The sequence below is a fragment of the Etheostoma cragini genome, chromosome 20, assembly GCF_013103735.1.
Source record: "Etheostoma cragini isolate CJK2018 chromosome 20, CSU_Ecrag_1.0, whole genome shotgun sequence".
Lineage (NCBI taxonomy): Eukaryota > Metazoa > Chordata > Actinopteri > Perciformes > Percidae > Etheostoma > Etheostoma cragini.
Window position 1 is genome coordinate 7,249,757 of NC_048426.1, and position 22,984 is coordinate 7,272,740.

The window sequence follows — 22,984 nt, forward strand, 5'->3', positions numbered from 1 at the left end:
TACTTTAAGCTAACTATTTAAACTCTGTATCTGTTACTTTCAGCTAACTATTTCAACTCTGTATTTGCTACTTTTAGCTAACTATTTCAACCCTTTATCCGTTACCTTTGGTTATTTATTTAAACTCTTTGTTCCTTAATTTTACCTTATATCAACTCTTTATTCCTTACAGTTAGTTTATTATTTCAACTCTTTATTCCTTACTTTTAGCTTATTATTTCAACTCTTTACCCATTACTTATATCTAACTGTTCAGGTTTCTCTGCTTGATTGCAAAATAATGTTTATACACTCTCGATTGTAACATATCCTTTTTAGGTTACAGTTTACTCAACATAGAATATTTATTTTCTAGTCGAATTGTGGTATTTCCACGTACCCCCTACACGTAACCGTAGTTGTGAATCCTGCTTTACATCATCTAACAAAAGGTAAAGTGACAATGTTACATGTTGTGGCAAGGTGGAAACTTGTCAGTCAGTCTGAACATGTTTGCAGACATACTCATGACACTTACCTTTGGTTTAGCCATCACAAAGACCACCTTCTCCGCGCTCCTCTTCGCAACTCCGGGCTCCCTCTGCTGGCTCGTGACCACCATGAAATCGTCACGACAACCACCGAAGGTAATCACAGACTGGTAGGAGTATGTGACCAGCGTGTGCTGAAAAAATGAAAAAATTGCCAATGGGCAGTGAAACGGATATAAACAGGGCGGCATGTTCAGAATTTATTGCTGATCCCAAAATAGAGCGTGGAATTCTTTTGGGAAATTGTTTTGGTTTCTGCTTTTTTTTTTAGAGCAAATTGAGTGTGAAGCAGCGTGACATAATTTCCAGCGACTTCTAGTGGTTTTCACTTTGTTTTTTCTCTCCCGACTTTCATGAAAGGGCATGAGCAATGCTGCCAGCCAGACTGAGAATGAAATGGATCTACACGGGCTGCTGAAAATTACAGAGCTCAAGCTAACATTGTTACATGTTGGAACGGTGTCTGTCAGGGTCAAGAATGTTAAACCGGAGGCTGGCCGTTTTATTTTTCTGTGGATTTCTGGTGTTTGAAACACCACAGAATGAAAACCATTCCAAACCAATGGGTCAACAAGGCTCTGCAGTTGTAGCCCTGTCAGCTGAGCATTGCAGTTGTAAAGAGGAATCTTACTTTTTGAGCTATAAACTGAAGTAAATTTAAATTCTAAAATGGTATTCTCTTCTTCCACGTTTTATGTAACAAGAGATACTGTTGATGGAGGTATTTGTTTGAATCTCACCATTGTATAGTCCAGCACACACAATCCATCTTCATTGACTGCCAGCCACACCTGGCTCTGCTCAACAGGAGAGGGGGGGACCGGCTGCGGACAGGGGAAACAAAGAGAGGTCATGTTACAGGTAATCCATCCTAGTAAACATTACAGCTTCCTTTCTGGCTCTTCTTCCTGATCTCAAACTGGTCCAACCTATGCTTAAAAGCCTGATGATGTTGACGTAAGGGCATAAACATGATGAATATAACAGAGAGCCTACATTAAGTTATACAGAGTATAGGCTGGACTGACGATGGTTCATTTACCAGATAGTTCCGGCATCGCCAGAAGTTCTGTCGGATATCCCTCACGTTCGGCATTCTTTGTGTTGCCGTTTTAAACTCTGGTTGCTTCAGTAAACATAAAAAACCTCAGAGCAAGCAAGCTACAAGCTGTAAATGGCAAGTTTTGAAGAAAAGTTTGATTGTGCAACAAGGCAGGCCTGCTTGGTTCTTTCAGGGTTGGTGATGAAAAAGAATTACAAAGAACATGTTTAGGGCGTTAAATCTCTAACTGGGACGTTTTGGGACTGGTTGGCGGGGATTTGCCATGGACAAAATACACACAGCAATATCCATCTAATTTAAATAGCTCACGTTACTGTATTGTGTGAGCAGTTAACTTCATCTAATATTGTATGCGGCGTTTTCAAGCTCCTAGCCGAGACAATTTTACAGATCCACCAACAAGATTAGTGCCAAGACAATTGGGATTGATTTAAAGAAAGGCAAAGAACTGGCCTTACTCCACAGTGCTGTGGAGATAGGTCTGGTAATGCAGGACTATACAGAGTGTAACATTAAACGCAAAACAAAGAGAGGAGTGGACTTTTTTTTTCTTACCTTGGCACTAAAGAGTTTGGCTCCAAACAGGGGCCATTTGCGAGCCACAGTTAGGTATATTCTCACACACTCGGGTACACTGCACCCACGTAGCATAGACCACTTAGTGGCCAGACGCTCAGTAAGATCTCTGAAAGGAGAAAAGGACCATTGGTTGAAGAGAACAACATGTAGTATTTCCGTCTAATCAACTTATGACAAACAGTGTTTGTGGATATTGGGTAATACATCCAACATGTATGAGGACATTAGGTTACCAGGTTCTAGATAAAAGCAAACGTGGAGTATTTTTTTTTTAATTACAGCAGTGTTTGTTTAACCTGAGCTGCTCTGAGTTGCAGTCCTGCTTGTAGCGTTTGGGGTAAAAGCGCTCTAAAGCCTGCAGGAGAATCAGCTGAGATTTAGGCTGAGGAGAGCCGGTAGGAGAGGAGGCAGCTGGTCTCTCCAAGTCACCATGTTCAACCTGAAAGAAAAAAAGATGAAAGTAGAGAGAGGGTTACAAGGAGAAAGATAGCTTTAAAAACACAGAAATTCCTACCGGCAGTACAAGATTTTCCTACAGTAAAATACAAGTCTTTTTAGTCCTATGGATTAACCTAATCTTTACCAGACCTGTGCCATGAGGGCAGCCACCTCAAGAGCCAGTTCTTTGTTCACAGGGAAGTGGCCTTGCTGAACTTCATCATTGACCTGGTACGCCAGCAGGAGGCGCTCTCGCTCCGTCTCTCCTTTCACTTGAGATCTGATACACAACCTGTGCATGCATGCACAAGAAAGAGTTTTCATTAAACTTGTTTTTCCTGGTAGAGGTTGGAATTATGCACACTTCACTTCATTTCTAAGATGCAGGAAATCTAACCCTGACACCTAAAGTTCCTTAGAAACGTAAGAAGGCAGAACACATATCACATCACCGTCTTTTATTGTGTGCTCTGTTTTGTTTTGAGAGGGCTTTTCTTTAGACAAATTTGTGTGACAACCTACTAAAAAGATGTTGAGGTAACAAAGTAAGTAAGTGTGACAATAGAAATCCTACCTGCTTTTGTATGTTAGACGCACAATCCGTGTCCCCTCATTTTTCCCAGGATGCAGCTCTTTTAGGGCTTGCTCCCACTTGGAAATTACATCACAGATCTGGCAAAAAAGGGAAACAAGTCAGTCTCCAGTCAGACATGTGGAAGCTTTTACCATATTTCTGGTTCTGTCAGCAGGTAGCAGCAGCTATAGCTACTAGCTACAGTAGTCAAATCCACTATGTATCAAATCCGGGATTGCTTCATTGCCGCCGGAAATTCCGCCGGATTTCACTTTTCACAGCCAGATGTCCGGTACCTTGTGCTTTCTATGTGTTGGAATTTTAAACTCAAAAAAAGTTATGATGACTATAGTTAACTGCTCCTCAGATCTCTGCAGGGTAAATCCAGACAGCTTGCTGGACTATCTGCAATCAGAGTTTTCTGTTAAACGACTGAAACAACTTTTGAACGTACACACGTTTCACCAAAACAAGTCGCTTCTTGATGCTATTTTGCTGCGGCACAGCTGCCGCTGACGGTGCTTAGCGCCACCAATGATGATTGTGATTGGTTAAAAGACATGGCAATAAACCAGAGCATCATTTTCTCCCATCTAGCCAGACCCTCCTCCCCCACTCTGTGCAGAAAAGTCTAGTCTATAGCTACGGAGAAAGACATCCATCAAATGTACTGTTTACTGTTCGAGCCAGACAGAGTTATAAATCTAGGCTATGCACTGTCTTTGGCGGGCGGGTTAAACATTATGGAGCAGTTTCAGTAACCACAATGAAAATTGAGTGGAAAAGAAATTAAAATGTCAATACAGAGTAAAGGTTTTGGTATGCTGGCACGTGACTACATTTAGTAACCAAAAAGTCACAAAAAAGTTTAAGACTAGCCCTTTTAGTAGAGGTTTCTCACCCCCTTCTAATCCTCTCCTGTTCAGCGACCCCCACTCTTACCTTGGCAGACGACTGCAGGCAGTGCTCCAGGTCTTTGCCAGATGGATCATCAGTGAAGAGAGCAAACCCAGACAGCTGAGGCTTCCTCACGCCGATCCTCTGGTTCAGCGTGCTGAGGAACTCTTCCACAGTGGTGGAGCCGTCGAAACCCACCACCTAAAAAAGAAAGCAAAGGGCACACCTCAGTGATGACCGGAAACAGGTCCCAGCCAATGTAATCCTGCATTTCCAGTCCAAACTGCGCCACCTATTAGCAAAACAAGTAACAGCAGCAACAGATTAGAACTGCAGATGAGCCGTTCACTGCAGATTTAAGAGGGAGTTAAGACAAAAAAAACAGCCCTACAGTAGAAAAAAAGAAAGAGTTGTGTTGTTGCAGATACCAGTGAGATGATAAAATATGATCCAGGGAGTCAAGTTTGAGTAATAGATCCATGAGTTTGAAGGCCTATTCGCGCCAAGACACATTAGACATGATTTTACAACTCTGGAAAGTTAACAGGATGGGAGTGATTTTACTGTCTGTTGGGACGATCTCAAGAGAAAACACTAGAAATACAGCATTCACGTTAAAAAGTAATCTTCCACAAATGTCTGCTTGAACATATTTCATTGGATAGATGATGTTACATTGCATTGTGGGAAAAAAAAGCTTAGCCAGGTTCAAATGATTTTGTCAGAAGCCTCTGTGTGAAGGCATGACATTCTGAAACAGCTGTTACTTTATTTGCTTATAGGTGGCAACATACACTCGTCTCCCTTTACTCTGCATGTTTGAAGTGATGTTGTTACTTTCTTTCTTTATACGCGGCACAGATTGGAATGTGAAGAATTGGACCAAAATACATAAAACTGCTCCTCCTTAAGGAAAATCTGCTGTCAAAGGTACAGGAAAGTCAAGAAAGTGAGAGTGTAATGTACTTTTTCGTTACCTGGTAGGTGTTGTTCATGAAGTGGACTGGGATGCTGAATGGCAGTGAATGGTGGTAGGGGTTTCTCAGCAGGATGGATACGATCTCCATACGTGAAGGTTTGGCCTCCCGCTCTCCATTTTGCAGTGTTCGCTCCACAGACCTCTGACAGTACACTGCATACTTCCCCACCTCACTCCTGTGTGGGGGGAAAAGGGATAGAGATTAGGGCTGCACAATACGAGGAAAATATCTAATTGCGAATATTTTGACTGATGAGTGTGATATCATTCATGATGATTAGGGAGGGAAGGATCCTTTTCATATCATTCTCATTGAAAATATTCATCAAAATGATTAAAGTGTGATTTTTGCAAAGATTTAGTCGGTTGGACAGATTTGTAGGCTTGGAACATCTCTGCAGCACCACAATACTTATTTCAGAATGGTTTTACACATATTTTTCTGTTAACAAACATTGTGCCTTCCCAAGCGATTTGGACAATGCAATTTCGATAAATAATTTAATTATAAACATTGTGCAGCCCTAACAGAGATGTAAACAATGCCTCAGAATTGGTTTTAGTTACTTAAGCAGCCACACTTTAAGGAGTCATGGGTCAGCTGCAGGCTTCTGGCACCTCACCTTGGGTCAGCATTGCGTTGCAGGTACTGTCTCAGGTACCAAAGGAAATGTTGTTGAGGAAGGAACAGAGCCACGCACAGAGACAACAGTTGCCAGCACTGCAGGTATAGTTGGTAAAAAAAGAGAAATTTACAGGATCTTTTTTAATGCATACATTTAAAAAAAACGTTTTCCATGAATGCAGCACCACTCTGCTTCACGGTCAGAGTTAACCACCCTGGTGTTCTGTCATGCAAGTTACAAATAATTAAAAGTGAAAATGAACAAACATATCTGCTTTTTTCTGCTTTCTATTTGATCACTTTGCGTTTCACATGCATCTCTTTTCTACCCGCGTGCACCAGGCTGACCTGTGTAAGGGAGTAGTTGTGTGGTGTCCGGCGGTTGGTCTGCTTGATAAGCTGACAGTACATTTCATTCTGCAGCTCTGGGTGGGTCAGGCACACTTGCAAAGCATTCTGGGCCAGCGAGGTGTGGTAGTCAATAGACGGAGACTCAACCAGCACGTTGATGAAGAGCTGACAGGACTGCAGAGAAGGAAAGACTTCTTAATCTTTTAAAACCTGACGCTTGAGTCCACTGCTTTACCAGCAGGTGGAGACAAACACACACCAAATACTACACCTATACATGCATCATAAAAAAGGAAAAGAACTTCAGGTGATAATAATATTCAAGTCAGAGGAAATTGAACAAATGTAAATACATGGCATGAGTTCAGTCAGTAAATGTTTATGTCATTTTTTTTTTTTTGAAGTAACCTTTGTTCTTCTCCACAGAGACAGTTGAAGACAAAAGAACCAATTTAACGGTGTTCATCCGTCAGATTTATTTATACTTCAAAGGCATGAAGTAGAGCGTAGGCTTGAAAAGTGTGTCACTTCCATTCATTCTGTTTCTTTGTGTGTGTTTGGGACTGTTCTTTTCAGGCTGGCTGGTCAAAGAGAGAGCCGATTCATTCATCTTTCAGTCCCGTAGTGTAGCGACTGTAGTGGAGCAGGGAGGGGGCTTCTGGGTGGGCGAACTGAGGGCTAAAGAGTTGAAAAGAGAGGAAAAGGATCTGCCATCTTCTAACAAGGTCCCCTGTTCTGCTATGATCCCCTTTCTCCTCCCCCATCCTGTGGCTTCCATATTCATTGCTGCCACTCTGAATGCCCTGACCTCCCATGTCTCGTTTTTAAAGGGGCGCCTTTCACATAGGCTGAAAACCAGAAGAACGGTTAGCCTCAATCAGAGCAGATAATCAAGGCCATTTTCTCTTTTCCACACTTTTAATGAGCTGGAGCCCTCATTCTTGAGCCTTTGATCTGGTTTAGAGGCAGGAGGGAAGAAAGGGAGAGGGCCATGGAGCAAATCCAGGAGTAGGAGGGATAGCGTGGGGGTTAAACTGGAGTAGGATGGATGATGCCTTGAACAGACCGTTACAGTGAGAGCCGGGCAGAATAAGCAAGCGGGATACGGAGAAAGGTATGAAAGGGACAAGGAGGAAAGGAAGTGGAATAGCACAAGAGAGGGAGAGAGAGGGATGAGAGGTGGAGGAACATACCTTGAAGAGCTTGAGAGCTTCTGTCTGCAGAGCTTCCGAGGGCAGAGTGGTGAGAGGCGAGCGCAGACCCTCCTTACAGAAGCTCAAGGCCTCACTCTTCCACAAGGCAGATTCTGGGAGAAAAAAGGGGAAGAGAGCGCACACACACAGAGAGAGAGAGAGAGAGAGAGAGAGAGAGAGAGAGAGAGAGAGAGAGAGAGAAACAAGATTGAGTTTCAAAGCTGTAATGACTCAACAGCTGACAAAAAGTCAGTCGTAAACACAGTCTGCTGTGTGGATTAGGGCTGTCAGACATTTTGGATCAAAATAACATGTAGCATGCTACTGAGTAAATGTACATGCACTTATAAGACTTTGCAACTTTAAGCCCATTTAGTCAACTATGCATCTACTGTGAGGGTTACAAATACATCTCTAGTGTTCTAAATCTGATCAAATTAGTTCTTTGTAACCACAGTTATGAATTACGTTTTGACATGTTTGTGTATGACACTGAGGTTTTGTTATAAAGTATTGTTTGTGTAAATTTGCGGGTTTTATATACACTTCAACCTGACTACTTTTAGGCCAACACAATAACTTAAAAAACTATGGCTGGGTATTGATTGATATCGGTGCATACACAATATCATTTCATTTCTCATTTAACAAAACATGTATCAAACTGCTAAATGCACAGACAGACAACACTGCAGTCACTAGGAAGCCCAGGTAGCTCAGCTGGTAGAGCAAGCACTCATATATAGAGGTTTACTCCTCAACGCAGTGGGCTGGGGTTCAACTCCTACCTTCTACCGTCATTCCCCCCCTCTCTCTCCCCTTTCATGTCTTCAGCTGTCCTGTCAGTAATGGCCTAAAAATGCCCAAAAGACAATCACTGCAACCACTAATGACACTTCTTTGCTGTAGAACAGGGATCTTCTCACCTGGGTCTCCCTCTGCATCAAGGAGTTTACCAATGAGCTGCTCGGATTCTGTGCCCACTTTGAAGCTTGCGCAGCTGCCAGCTGCCACAGTCAAGTGATACAGCCATGTATCCTGTGTACCAAAAAAAAGCATTTGTGTGCAAAGGGAAATAAATGGACTAAATGTTGCTTGAGTCTCGTCCTAAGGGTAAATTGCCAGTACCTTCTCCTGCTTGGTGCCGATGAGAAGGTATGTAGGACTCTGGTCTCTTGGTTGGACCACTAAGGTGCAGTGGGAGGAGAGGAAACCTCGACTGCCTGCCTCATAGTCCTCATCCGAATCACAGGAGCGATCCACTTCCTGTACCGAGGCCTCCCGCATCTGCAGCTGACCCAGAGGCAACTGAGACAGAAGGAGTACATAAGTAAACAAGGAATGAAACAAAAGATGGAGGTAACCAGTTTCAGACAAACAGCTTTCAGTGTGTTCAATTAAAGAAACATCTCAACTGACAATATTACACCTTATTTTCTTGTCTAAGCAACAGTTAACAAACCTGTTAGTCTGTACTAGGTCTGTACAATTAATCTTTTTCAAATCAAAATTGTGATTTGAAAGAATGCAATCATCTTACCGGGAAGACCGTGACTTATCAAATGTGAATTATTTAGTTGAATGGTTTAACATTTGATTTAACATTTTTATTATATTTACTTTTTTTTTCCACAAGGTAAATGCTGGAACTATGTTACATTTCACAAAGTGTTTAAAGAAATGTCCTATTTTCAGTGAATCTTTCATTTACTTTATTTAATATGATCGTAGAAAGTGCAATATGTAGCAACAACAACAAAAGTAATTGCAATATCTGGCAGAAATATTGATTAGATTTTCCCCCAAAATCGTTCAGCCCTAGTCCGCACAGAAGACAAGCGCTAAGGAGCATGTATTTGCAATAATCCCTAACAAAAGCAGGCGGAGACATGTTAGGAGAAGGGAGTTTTGTCAACCTTGTCCTCCTGATTACGGTAGTAGTAGAAGACCTTTCCAACCATAGAACACCACACCAGCTTAGAGTGTCCATGTTTGACCTGAAACGAGAAAAACAGAGAAGTATCAGGACAAGTCCCAAGACTGTCTGGCTGTTTCTCAGAACAGCAGTAAATATACGACTAAACTTTTTTGTAATCTTTGAATCTCAGATCAAAGAAGGTTTTTAAAAGCTTGATAGATGTTAGTCAGGGGATTTCTACATCTGACCAGCAGATGTCCCGTGAGGGAGCAGGTAAGTTTGCTAATCGTATTTTAGGATTTGTTTTGTTTCCAAAAGCGAAGCCTATCCACGCTCTGATTCTGATGCTGCATTCAGCTTCATTTTAACCAGGAATGCAGTTGCTGCTGATGATACTAACACATCACTTTCAGCAACTTCTTTCACAGAAATATGAATGGAGCGATGATGTCACGGGAGGATGCTGTTGACACAAAGCCAGCTGTGCATCGCTGAGAAAAGGGGGTTGCCGGGGTTAACTGCCCTGAGAGGCAGAACAGCCCCCTGTCTGGACTAAGATCACGTCACAACCAGTACATCAAAGACGACTCTTGGGAAGGGATTTGGGGTGTGATGAGAGGACGTGGCCTGTCAGTCATCTGTCAGAGACCCATCACGGGCACCCGTCAGATGTTTAAGTGTCTTAACCTTACCAAGAGACAGGCATTACAAAGGCCCGGGAAAAGAGCAGGGTGAAAGGGAAGGAGATGTCAAGCATTCCAGCAGCTCGGGCCTTAAAGCCGTGTCCCAACGTGAAGGAGGTTTTCAAGAATCTGCTTCAAGTGATCAGTCAGACCTTCTCCACCCCAGTGACAGACACTTCTATATCTGTCCGAAAGAGGACGTTAAGCTTGAAAATCAGTTATTTTTGGCATACTCTCATGGTGAAAGCCCGGTTAATCTATACCTTCTGGAGCTATGCTATGGAAATAGGAAAGGAAAGTAAGGATTCTTTACACAACATACCAGTTAAAAACCTGATGAAATGAACTACATTATTTTAGTGTTCTTAGTTTTCTTAGATGGTAAACTGAATATCTAGTTTGTATTCAACTGTTGGTCTGACAAAATAAGTCCTTTTAAAATGTCAAATTGTATTCTGGGATAGTTTGGGCGAATATTCACCAACGATTAACCAATTAACAGTAAAAACAATCATCAGATTATTTGGTAATCAATAATAGTAAATAAAAGGTGTTTGAGCATTATACTCCTAGTGAATAATAACTAAGAGGTTTGGTTTCAACTTTCATGAATATTTAATATTAAACAGAAATAAGGTCTTGCTGAGAAATAGATGAGATGATTAAAACCATAACTGCTAGCTGTTCCAGTCATAATGCTAAGCTAAGCTAATTGCTTCATATTTAGCGTACAAACATGAGAGGTATTTATTTTAACATCATAATGCTTGGCAAGAAAGCAAAAGTGCTTTAACTGATATACCAAGACTTCTGTCTCCTGACCTTTGTAAGCCAACCCCTCACGGTGGGCTTGGTGGTGGTCTCCACGGTAACGGGGCTGCTGGCCTGGACTTTGAGTATGTTCTGCAGAACCCTGATCCACTCCTCCAAGATGTTGGGTGAGTCGGCAGTCAGATAGAAGGTCTTCTTCTCCGTAATCAACTGATTAGACGTAAAGGGAGAAATATGGTAAACTTGCAAAGCCAAGCCGGACTGAGATAGCATCATCATGTCAGAGGAGATCAGAATCAGCGTCAGAAGAGCCAGGGGAACATTTCAAGCCACTCCTATACATGATGTCATTTTAAGCGGCTTCTCTGGTATGCAGCTGTAAAGCTGTACTTTGGTGCAGTGTTATAATAAGAGTGTGTGTATTTGTGTAGCTGCATGTGTCCACTAACAACACATTTTTTTGTCATGCCACAGTCTTTTGAATTGTAATAAAAAATGGAACTACCATTTAAATTCTTTGCATAGCCTGTAAAAGAAAGTAGTCATAGTGTGAAGCACAAATCGTACTTGTGATTGTGACTGTCTTGAAGAATTCTTACACAAAGTTAAGCACTATTGAAAATGTTTTCCACATACCTGAAATGTCTGCGCCCCTTCTCCACGTACTATACAGCAGGATGTGTTCAGTTCAATCTGACCCTGAGGTTTCCTGATCATGTCACTCTGAATACACACACAAGAAATTTCATTTTGGTCAAAAATGATGACTATATATTCAATCACAAAGTAAGTTAGAAATGTAAATTTTTTTAAATATACAATGACAAAACTGCTGTGGTAGTTTTAAGATGGTGCTCGTGCCTTCAACTGCAACCATCTTGTACTCAAACGCACAACATTTATAGTATTTTTAAGTATTTTTGCAATGTTTTTTAAGTGCAGACAGCAAAACCTTAGAAGGAAGGAAGCAGGCAGGCTCACACTCACAGGAGATTTATAGTAGAGGATCTCTCCATTCCTCAGGATGAACCAGCGACGTTTCCAGGCTTTCACCTGACTGCCCATCTTCAGCAGGTACCCGGACTTCTCCAGCATCTCCTACAGACACAAACAGCACAGGAGTTATTCACATTCAAACACAACTGACTGCTCATACTGGAGTTGACTTATCATAGAAGTCAACGATGGAAATGCAGGACTCCACTCACAGGCCCAGTGCTCTCACAGGAATAGGAGGAGGTTCGCTGAACTTTATGTTCCGGTTCGGAGTAGTCACTGTCCAGGGAGTAGGCATCGGGAGGAATTGCATAATCACTCTCTGAGCTGATGGAGGACATGGACACCCCTAAGAAAACAAGAGATGGTAAATACATAAGGTACGCTAAGTAAAAAAGATATATTAGAAATGGTTGAAGGGAGAAAAACACAGAAAATAAATTATACAAGTTGTGATTTAAAAGCCAGCAAGCAACAGAAGGTTTAAGATAGAAGACTCTTAAAGGGATAAACCAGACTCTTAGATCACCACTCACTTATTAGATAATGTCAGGACGTTATGCTCAATGCATCCCATCAGTTATTTTGCACTGAGTTTAAGTGGTGAGTACTATCTCTAGCCACTGGCTGCTGTAATTTACTTTCCCTTTAGCTACATCATCTACTTTAGTTAATGATTTCAAATGTATCTTGGTACTTTCCGTCCTTACAGTGCAGCTTCTCGCAACTGCGTACCATTCTGGTCAACAGACAAACTGCTGCCTATTCCATGCTGGATTTCTCTGGATTTGTTGCTGTAAGTCTTGATTTGGTTAGGTTTGTGTTTTTGATGACCAGAAAAAGTACTTTTTTGTACTACTGAGACAAAATAAAGGCCAGAGAGGATTCCTACCTTTAGGCTATTAAAACACTGGATCCAAAATTCATAGATTACCTTAAACTTACATTGTCTGCCATATTAAGTAAAGGCAGCCTTTCCTTGTTTTAGAGATTAGGAAAGTTCGTAATTTGTAATGTACAATCCTCACCTCTCTTGACGGCACGCGGGCTCCCCGGGACGCTGCTCTTTCTGTCCGGGCTCAGGATGGAGGTCCGTAAACTGGCCAGAGAGCTGCTGTCATCCTCAGACCCGGAGTCATCGTCGGGCAGTGGTACGCTGCTGATCTGAGTGGCTTTCTAAAACAAACAATTGAGAGAGCACTGTAAAGTAATACACCAAAATTTCAGTACAGATGGAAACAAGTCTGGTGTTTTAACACACAAACTAGCTGGCAAGCTGCATCAAAAGTAAAGCACTGATCCAGCCTCACTGTAAACCTTTAATAATTAAAAATTAAAAATGCACTCACCCCTTTCAGTGTGGTATAGACTGGTACATTGATGTTCTTATAGATCAGCTGGGTAAACGGACCTGCCGCTGGATATTGGGGTAAGTTGGACCCTGCAACATACACGGGAAAAACATTTAATCAATTTAATGTTTATTGAATTATGGACATGTACACTGCATGCCAATGCTACAAAGCACATCATTTAATGTGTAAAGTGAGACTATAAACTATAAAACTTTTGCAAAAAAGGAGTCTATATCTTTGAATTTCCCCTTCCGGGATTGCTCCGTTGCCGCAAAAACATCCCCTGGATTTCCACTCATTTAGGCCGGATATCCATTGCCTTGGGCTTCCTTTGTGTTGACATTTTTAACTCTAATCGATATATGAGGACCATGGTTGACTGCTCCTCAGATCTCTGCAGGGTTAATCCAGACAGCTAGCTACACTCTCTGTCCAATCTGAGTTTTCTGTTGCACGACAAAAAACAACTTGAAAAACGTACACCTTTCACCAAAACAAGTTCCTTCCACATTATTTTGCAGAGGCACCCTGTCTTTTCCCCGGTGCTTAGCACCGCCCAAGACGATTGTGATTGGTTTAAAGAAATGCCAATAAACCAGAGGATGTTTTCCTCCCTAGCCAAATGCTATGTGGAGTAGCCAGACCCTCTTCCAGCACACTTTGGAGTCTAGCAAAGCGAGACTAGCAAAACAGTGGCCACTGTGGTCAAAAATGGCAATTACAGAACAATGGCCAACAGTTTGTCAGTTATGAACGTTTCCGTCACTAAAGCGTTGCATTGTTGGATATTTAAGCAAACATATTGTACCAGTGTTTGCATACTGTAATATTTAACCAAAAATAGTATGCAATTCTTGTACTATTGGTTTCATACTAAGGTTTGGACCTTTTACCGGTAGTCCAATAAATGGCTTGTATGGAATTTTGGTCGCAACCATGGTAATTCCTATAGGAGTCTGTATAGTTGCAAAGGGAAAAAATATAGCACCCTTACTCAAGATATAGATACATAATGCATATATAATTCACCCAGCAGCACTGCAAAAAGAGTTGTCTAAAAACAAGATAAAACACTAAATCTGAGGGAAAAATTACAAAAAACAAGTGAAATGATCTATCCGTGCAGCAAGATAATTTGCTTAGCTTGCTTGAATTAATATTTTAGTATAAAGTTGAACACTTAAATAAGAAATTCACTCTTAAAACAAGACAAATTATCTAACGCTTCTAAATCTAACTATTTATTTATTTATCTTGGTAAGACCTAAATAATTTGCAGTGTGACGTACGCACTGATAACAGAAAAAGTCAAAAAGGCTTGAACCAAAACAAAATACAACTGGTCCATGCTAGTCATTCTGCCGGAGATCAAAAATGCTCTAACAACAGATGCACCTTTAAGGCACAAAAACATCAGAGGAAGCTGAATACGCTGAGCAAGCTATGACTTAATCCACAACAGGCACTTGGCAATCCACTCCATGTCCCATGTAATAGTTGGAAGGCTGTCAAACTTTGGTCTGCATCCTGACAAAATAGATGTTGGGACAGAAAGGATGGCAGTAATTACCCCCAGACCACGTCCTTTTATCGCAGCTGATTAAAAAGCAGCTTCCCCCCCCCCCCCCCCCCCCCCCCCCCCCCCCCCCCACCTCCTCTTATGCTCTTCCTCAGGTCTTTAAAAAAAAGGAAAGGGAGCCTCTTGAAGAGGAGCTCACACCTGTGCAGGTGTGTGGAGCCTTGGGCCAGAGGAAGTGACATCAAAGATGGAAATGACAGATCCAAACCAACCACACACCTCCACAGCAGCATTAGCAGCAGCTGAATGACATGCCACTTCACAGTAATGACTCATCTCCTACACCACCCGGTCTCATGCAGACAGACAGGCACACACACATGGTTAGACACTGCTTTACACATGAAAAACAGACTATAAATGGTTGTTGAATACCTGACTGTAGAAAAAAAGATATTAGTGAAAAAATTGCTAGTTTCTTGTTTCTGGCTGCGGGGGACTCACCTCGTGCTGGGCCCCTGGCTCCAGGACTGGCCTCTGATACTCTCATTCCTGACTTTGCCACAGCGTAGATCCGACTCTCCTGCAGAGGTCGATGAAGTTGGGAATATTGCTCTCAATTTACTTTACATTCATTATAAAAAACGTCAGACGGTACACGGTAACACCTTGGCATTGAGAGTTTTGTAGAATACATCAATAAAGTAATAGTTTTACAAGATCTATATATCTGTACGTTACACAGCCAGCAGCCAGTTACCTCAGCTTAGCACAAAGACACAAAAACAGATAACCTGGATCTGCCCAAAGATAACACCTCTAAAGCTCACCCACTAACATGTTATATCTTGTTTGTTAGTGTAAGAGCAACAAATTCTAATTTTACTGTGGCCTATTTGTTGGACTATTTCTTGGCTGAGTCTCTGATGGTTGCCTGGCAATTGGTCCAAGCAGTAGTCCACAGACCAATAACCTACTGTAAAACGTGTGGTTTGTGTAAGGGATTAAACAAACCAGATATAACATGTAAATTATTAGCTTTGGATGAGCTGCTAGGCAGATTTAGTTATTGTAGTGTTACCGTACAGGCAAGAGATCGATCTACTTATTCAACTTTCACAAGAAAGAAAACGTCGCAGTGACTGAAACAAAAAGATAAGGTAAGATTTTAACTGCATAAAACAGCACAAAATGTAAAAATTGAATAGATGATGCTGGTCTCTCATACCCATGAAGGGAAGCGGTGTAAAGGAGGCGTTGGTGGTGGATCCAGCCGCTCCAGCTCCTCTGGAAGTCCCACAAAGGAGACTCCGTCCCGGCATGGCTCCTCTGATCCCGACCCTTCCACGACCCCGTCCATGCTGTCAGGAAGCCCGTCGTCAATGTCTGTTTCCTCCACAACCTGCGAGAAGGGCGAGGTGGCGGTGCCTGTGCTCTTGAGGGTGGAGGAAGTGGAGGATGGGGTTGTGATGTCTATGTTAACGTTGAGGTGGTGGAGTCTGTCCAGGCAGGGCTGCGGCTGGCTGTAATGCTTCTTCACCAGCTGGATGCTGTCTCTGGGGGTGAGCGGAGTCCGTACTTTAGGTAGCGTCATGCTGGCGCCTGACTGGTGAAAAGGAGGATTGGGGAAGGGATTGTTGGTGGAGGGGGAGCGCGTCAGGAGCGGGCTTCTGGGTGATATTCTGAGGGACGACTCTGGGGAGCTCGATCCATGGGCCATCTCGTAGGCTGAGGATGAAGACGAAGAGGAAGAGGACGAGTGAAGGCACTGAGAGCGGAACTTGCTGTTGAGCTCATCGGAGGAGTTGTCTCTGTCTAACCCCCCTGCCTGACCCTCTGGGCCCACTGGGAGCTCTGGGCCACCGATGGAAACAGGGCTGCTTAGGCCCTCCCTGCTCCGAGCCTGAGAGGCAGCATCATGGACTCCAAGATCTCCGAAACAAATCAATTTACTGGACTGTTCAGGAGTCCTTTTCACATCTGAGGAGACAGGTTATTAACATTTGAGAAAGTCTACATGCCATGAACAAACTGATGTTACTCCAAGGAATACACCACCAAAAATACGTAGGAGCAGCAAAGGTCTGGACAATAATAATTTAACTGCTACATAACCAAATATGCACAAATAAATATATTTCAACAGAGATCTGGAGCTATGATAACATGAGAGGGAAACACAGTAGATACAGTAGTGTATTTAATGATGGAGAAACTCAAATCTGAGCATTAAGTACGGATGATTCAACAGAGGAAAAATGGGTGTTTTGACATTTTTTTTGCTGTAATTATGAGTATATTCCATGAATCCAAGTTGCAGTCCTCCAGAGGAGCTTAAAACCTTTAAAGAGCAACTTTTAAAGAATAAAGATGACGTTTCTACTTGAAAAAAACATTGTTTCGCTGGAGTATCACTCAAAGCAGTAGTTGATGATTAAATTATAGAACACGCTCATTGCTTCAAAAAGCTTCCTGCCACCCATCACAAGACAACATGAATTATGGGGAGCACACCTGTTGGCGAGGTCTTGATATTAGAGGCGGCTCCCCGGGGACCTGCTTGTCTCCAGCTGTCATCTTGGGCAGGTGGTGTGCCGGGGCTGCTGGGAGGAAACAGCGGACTGCTGGGCACCAGGTGGGCATCTAGTGCAGGGGAGTTGGCAGGGGATCCAGAGGATGCGGGTTTCTCTAAGAGAGCTGGAGGAGAAAGACAACACCAGTAACTCACTCTCTTTGCCACAGATACATCAACTCCTTACTTGTCTAATTGACCTTTTACTGCTAACAAAAAAAACTTGCAAAACACTGAAACTTTTGGCAATGTTGTAAGCAAGAAGCAGTGCGATCCCCATATAAACGGTGCACAAATTCATGTTAATCAAATCATTCAAATTTTCTTTATGACTTCTAATATACTGCTGAACTACTGAATTGTAAATCATTTTGTTGTATTCAAATCAATATTATTGTTGGACTGTACTATATAATGTTTATTTTCTTAAACAAAGTAAAATGACAAGAAAGATGAGAGGATTGTTAGCTGAATCAGAAAGTGTTTAGAGCTATAATGAAGGTACTGGGGCAATGACTCTATTAGGATAACGAAGACATCAAATAAAGGTATTACGGCCTTTAATTCTTTTTATTGCCGTTCCTTCTGTTGGTATTCACCTTGTAGTTTTTCCTGCAGCAACATCATCTGTTCCGTCTGCTTCAGGTTGGCCATTTTTAGCTGCTGGTTCTCTTGCTCCATCTGCAACAAAGCACATTTATATCTTTAACGACAACTTTTAGCAGCCATATACACAAATGTCTTCCTGAAAACAATGAACTTTTATTTTAATTTTAAAGCTGATATTGCAAACAGCTGTAGATAAAACATTTTTAATCATAGCGCTTCATGTTGCCACAGGTGATGTCTCTGAGCAGTGGGAGGGCTTTCCCAGGGGCTTTTACTTAAGTCAGGGGTGTATGTCTACATGTGTGAGCTTACCTCTTTAAGTTTGAAGGTGACCCAGTCTTTAATCTTGGCAGCCTTCTCCTCAATACTTTTTGCTTCCTGGGCTCTGACTAAGATCTGCAGTCAGAGAAAAAATGGGGTTTGTGAATTATCTCAACCTACAATTTATGAACATGAATGGACATTTGTGTTCGTTATCTTGATGGCTTTGCCCGACCTGTTTTTCCAGCTGCATCTCTAATCTCTTTATTACAGCATCTTTTTCTTCAACCTGATTGCTCAGCTCTTGATACTTTCTGTACAACGAGCTCTCGGATTCGCTGGTTTGTATGTTTGCAGACTTCAGCTTTTCTTCCATGACGTGAATCTGAAATGTAATAATTAGAGGAGTGAACACAAAAAGCTAAAAGAAAGCTCAAATGTGCATCTGTTTAGTTTTGATGGGCAACAGAAAAACCAAAAGAAAACCCTGAAGATACCTTTTGCTAAATCTGACAATAAAAAGCTTTCTAAGCCCTCAGGTTGGTCTTGTTTTTTTTACAGAAAGGGCACCATTAAATTACCACCTACAGACAACACCTGGAACAGCCAGTAATGACAGCAAATGGGAGAATAAACACAACAAATTTAACTGTGTGACTTTATGGATCCCAATTTTAGGATTCCTTCTTACATCAGTCAATGTTAGGAGCATGTATTTTTGATCTTGAATGCTGTAGTATACTGTAAGTAATGACAAAAATGTTGGCACGTCCACATGATACAAGCCTTCCGTGATCGCGCACATGCCCCCAGGCATCCTCCACGCAATTGCAAATAGCCAAGAAGGTCACGGAGGATTGAAAAACATGATGGACACTTCAGAAGAGGTAATTATCGGGTTTCTGCACGAGAAAATCACCAGACGCCACAATCTTCTGAACATAGCCGTACTGAGAAATACACACAGAGTTGTGTGGAGCTGATAGTATGAATTATCTTTGTAGCAACTCTTTTGTCAATGGCTTGAATGTAACAGATGTTTATTAATATTAAAAAGTTACACACTAAAGCTTTGATGTGTTCAAATAATGCATTGCATTTTGAATATAAATCTATTTTTTGAGGGAGAGAAATTAAGCCGGGGCTTTGGCTTGTGTTTAATTGTTAATTTAACAAAATGATTATGGTATGTTTTTTTTTTACTTTTTAAATGATAATTCTGGTTTATTAAAAATGTAGGTCTTATTTATGCAGTTTTGGTTCTCATTTCTGACAGTTATGAGGACACTGAAATTACCAAAGTAATTGCTGATATCTGCCGACATATTACGACAGGGCAAAAAAAAGAAACACACAAGCTGTTAGATGTTAACAACAGTTAAGCCAGATAACCACAATGACAAGTATGGTGGATTATATACATTACATTCATTAGCCAAATGCTTTTGGCCAAAGCAACTTACAAAAAGTGCATTCAAACTCAAAAGGAACAAGACCTAGATGTCATCAAACATTGGAAGCACAACACTAAAATAAAAAATAAAAACTTTGGTGTACTGTTAGTGTTTTGATAAACAGTAGTGTGTAGCTAGCCTATCCTTTAATATTTTGCATGCTGTAAAGGCTGTAGGATGAGAAGTCCTCTCTACCTGTTTCTCAGCGCTGTCGGCCCGCTGGTCGGCCTCGGTCACCCTCTGCTCCAGCTCCTGCATCTGGAATAGAGACAAAACAGGTTACAATGGTTTTGAGTACGTCAATCATCAGTTAATCTTCAAGAGTTACATTTAATTTAAAGAAAGAAAAAAAAAAAAACTACAGCCAAGAATGACATGTTCTGGCAAGACACATCCCATAGCCTGCCACAAAAGACCTTATTAGCCAGGTACACCACCAAGCCAGAAGTCTACATAAACACATACCTGCACGTGCATGCAGACACACTTAATTCTTCATCAATCACCGCTGTCATAGAAAGGCCATTTAAAATATGAATGTAGTGGGAATATTAAACTGGGTTGGGGAATATTGAATATTAAACTGGGCCTGGGTTCATTCCAGACCTTTCTGTGTGGAGTTTGAATGTTCTCCCCATGCTTGCGTGCTCCGGTTTCCCCCAGCATCAAAAAACATGTACTAGGTTCTCAAATCAGTACCCTTGATCAAGGCACTGGTTCAGATCTGGAGTTGGGTGCTGTATATGGCTACCCACTTCTCCCTTGAGGAATGAGTTAAATGTAGAGAATGATTTTTGCTATATGTACAATGTGTATTAAATTAGCTTTAAAAGAAGCAAGAAATCTTGCTCTAACAAGTGGTGGAGAAAGAAAAAGGAAAATTGGAATTTAGCAAGAAGGAAAGAGGGTCAAGAACCAGCCGAGAGACAGAAAGAAGAAGCATCAAAAGAAGATCTTTTGTCAAAAAAAGAAAAAAATGAGTGTTTCACAAGCAGTGGCACTATAAGGAGCAGACAGCAAAGAGGCCTTCAGTGGAAGCTGAACATCTTTCTTCTGCCGGTCAAACAACAACAACTGGATAGAAGAATGCTACTGTGTGTGTGCACAAGCTTGCGTCACCTTTTGTGCAAGCATGCATACTCATGCTTTCAAAGACAAACACTGTCCATCCTGCAAGTATGCACACATCTGCAAGTACCCTCTCTCTCAAATCACACACACACACACACACACACACACACACACACACACACACACACACACACACACACACACACACACACACACACACACACCAAATGCTTTTCAACACAGGAGTCCCTTTCATCTGAGTTCAGTGACCCAGGTGAAAGGAGAACAAACATGCTAATGGATTCACTCTGCTTGCGAGATGCATTTGAATGTCTCATGTCATCCTTGTTTCCCTTCCCTTTGTTTCTTTTCTGTCTTTCTCGATTCTCATTGCCTCCTTAAAAGGCCCCCTGATTCCCAGAATCCACCACTGACAACATTTGAACTTCCTAGCAGCCAGATTAACACTAGCGCATGTTGATGGTTAGTGGTTGAATGACTCCTCACCTCTGGGTCAAAAGCCTTCATCGTGAGTCAAAGTCTTCTTTACCGAGCCTGAGCCAAAGAGCAAACACAAAGTTGTCCTCCATTCAAAAACAATACTTAGGAGAGGAAGGCCAGCACTTAAGGTAGATATAAAGAAAGTAAGAAGTCACAATGTAGATCAGATGCCATCAGAAGAAGCCCTCAGGCAGCCTAAAAAGCTGCCAACTCCAGTTTAAAGACAAGTTAGAGGTCAGGAGGAGGAGGTGGTTGGACTTTGACCTTACTGAGTTCACAGGAACAAAAGGTGGGGATATCAGGAATGAGAAGCGTCTAACAAAGTGAATGCAGGGAACAGCTTTAGCATCACAAGTGGGCTTCAAGTGGTTTCCTTTTGTGGGTAAAAAGAGGAGACTTATATATCAGTGGATAGCAACTGTTTTTAAGATGTTGCCACACAGCACTATCAGATGAACTCAACATGTCATGTTCCAAAGGATTTCATGTAGATTTTTAATGGATGTTCTTGTTTAAAACTACAGAAACTGTTGTTTTTAATATACACTTGTTACAATATTGTACATTCTTTTTTGGGGCATTTTTTAGGCTGGTATTAAACAGTCCAGCTGCACACAGGAAATGTGGGGGGGGGTAACGACTGGTAGCAAAAGGCCCCAGGCTGGAACCAAATCTGCGGCGGCGGCAGTAAGGACCAAGCCTTCGCACATGGGGCGCACGGCCAACCAGGTGAAACACCCATTCGCCCCACATTATCATACGTTCTGACATTAGTTTTCTTTGGTCAAGTTTGGATTTGCACTAGTGGCAGAAGCCGGAAGTTTCAACCATTTATCAGCTACTCTTTGATTTTTCACTTGATCCAGTGCTCTTAGCTATCTTAACTGGTATCCATTACTACTAGCTAACTTTGAGACATTACTTTACTTTTTGAACTATATATTTTTTACTTTTAGCTGACTGTTTCAACCATTGATCCAAACTATTTCACCATTCATCCAATATGTATCTGTTTATCCCTGTTTGTTAACTCCAGTGATTTCAGCTATAGTAATGATTGAAATTGTGTAGTCATTAACATTACGTTTAGCAAACTTTTGTTTATCCATTTCTTTTAGCAAACTCAAGTCTATAATTATGTTACAGGTGAAACAATATGCAGATATATATTACATAATGAAATGGGGATTTGTATGCCTTTAAAATAGTTGAAAATGATTTCCACATGCTCCCATGGTGACTGCAGACATACCCTCTTTGGGTACAAGTGTCCGTGTTTGGGAATCCCTGTATCCCATCGTCTTTGCCTTGAGCTCCTACTCAGTATGAGCAATCAAATGGGTGACCTGATGGTAACAAACTGGCTTCTGCAACCTATCAGATCAGGCTATCAGATGTGGATACAGACTGTAGGTTAGTGCTGTCAGATTATCTCCCGGTCTATCTTGGTCGGTTTAGTTCCTGCCAAGTCAAACTGAGGCTTGATTCGCTGAGCAGAACTATGTCTGCAATCCAGCATCTGTCGGCCACTAACGTCTGCTGCTGAGGAGGCTGAAAATGGATGGCAGAGGAGTCATGTTTCGTAAAGCTTTGTGTTAGCAGTTTGAGTTGCATATATTGCCAGCTAAAAGTAGTCCCAAACTAATTTATTCTCGTTTGTATCATTTTTGCTCTCAAATCTACTGTGTCCACCTGGGAAATTATTTAGCCATACTTAACGATGCAAATGTACATTTGTGCCATGTTTTTAAAAGATTTAAATCTTCAGTAGGAACAGAGAGAGTCACAGACATCCTTGAAACAGGGCTGCACAAAAATGAGGTAAATGTAATTGTGATTATTTTGACTGATATTGCGATTGCAAAATGATTCACGATATTGAAGGGAATGATCATGTTTGTATCAATATTCTCCTTTACATTGACTAATATTACATTAAAAGAAATTGAAATGATTATAGTGTGATTTTTGCGAGGACCTGTCCTAAACAAAGATGTTTTCTGTAGTCTGTAGGATAGGATCTGTAGGCTTGGAATGTCTCTGCA

General features: G+C 41.6%; 1 protein-coding gene across 2 annotated transcripts in view; it reads right to left on the reverse strand.

Moving 5' to 3' along the window:
• Positions 1–22,984, reverse strand: part of plekhh1 (pleckstrin homology domain containing, family H (with MyTH4 domain) member 1) — a 35,695-nt gene that overhangs the window by 2,675 nt on the left and 10,036 nt on the right. For both annotated transcript variants that reach the window (XM_034858552.1, XM_034858551.1), the window contains exons 3-29: positions 19,563–19,625; positions 18,149–18,298; positions 17,965–18,048; positions 17,643–17,724; positions 16,986–17,168; positions 15,700–16,451; positions 14,976–15,054; positions 12,947–13,038; positions 12,626–12,773; positions 11,810–11,946; positions 11,589–11,699; positions 11,238–11,324; positions 10,653–10,811; positions 9,146–9,226; positions 8,358–8,537; positions 8,156–8,267; positions 7,230–7,342; positions 6,034–6,210; positions 5,684–5,781; positions 5,059–5,236; positions 4,127–4,282; positions 3,185–3,282; positions 2,761–2,902; positions 2,469–2,611; positions 2,149–2,278; positions 1,271–1,354; positions 518–664 (exon numbers count right to left, since the gene is read on the reverse strand). In XM_034858552.1, coding sequence (XP_034714443.1) covers positions 518–664; positions 1,271–1,354; positions 2,149–2,278; positions 2,469–2,611; positions 2,761–2,902; positions 3,185–3,282; positions 4,127–4,282; positions 5,059–5,236; positions 5,684–5,781; positions 6,034–6,210; positions 7,230–7,342; positions 8,156–8,267; positions 8,358–8,537; positions 9,146–9,226; positions 10,653–10,811; positions 11,238–11,324; positions 11,589–11,699; positions 11,810–11,946; positions 12,626–12,773; positions 12,947–13,038; positions 14,976–15,054; positions 15,700–16,451; positions 16,986–17,168; positions 17,643–17,724; positions 17,965–18,048; positions 18,149–18,298; positions 19,563–19,625 — 3,966 coding nt within the window. The remainder of the gene's footprint in view (positions 1–517; positions 665–1,270; positions 1,355–2,148; positions 2,279–2,468; positions 2,612–2,760; positions 2,903–3,184; positions 3,283–4,126; positions 4,283–5,058; positions 5,237–5,683; positions 5,782–6,033; positions 6,211–7,229; positions 7,343–8,155; positions 8,268–8,357; positions 8,538–9,145; positions 9,227–10,652; positions 10,812–11,237; positions 11,325–11,588; positions 11,700–11,809; positions 11,947–12,625; positions 12,774–12,946; positions 13,039–14,975; positions 15,055–15,699; positions 16,452–16,985; positions 17,169–17,642; positions 17,725–17,964; positions 18,049–18,148; positions 18,299–19,562; positions 19,626–22,984) is intronic.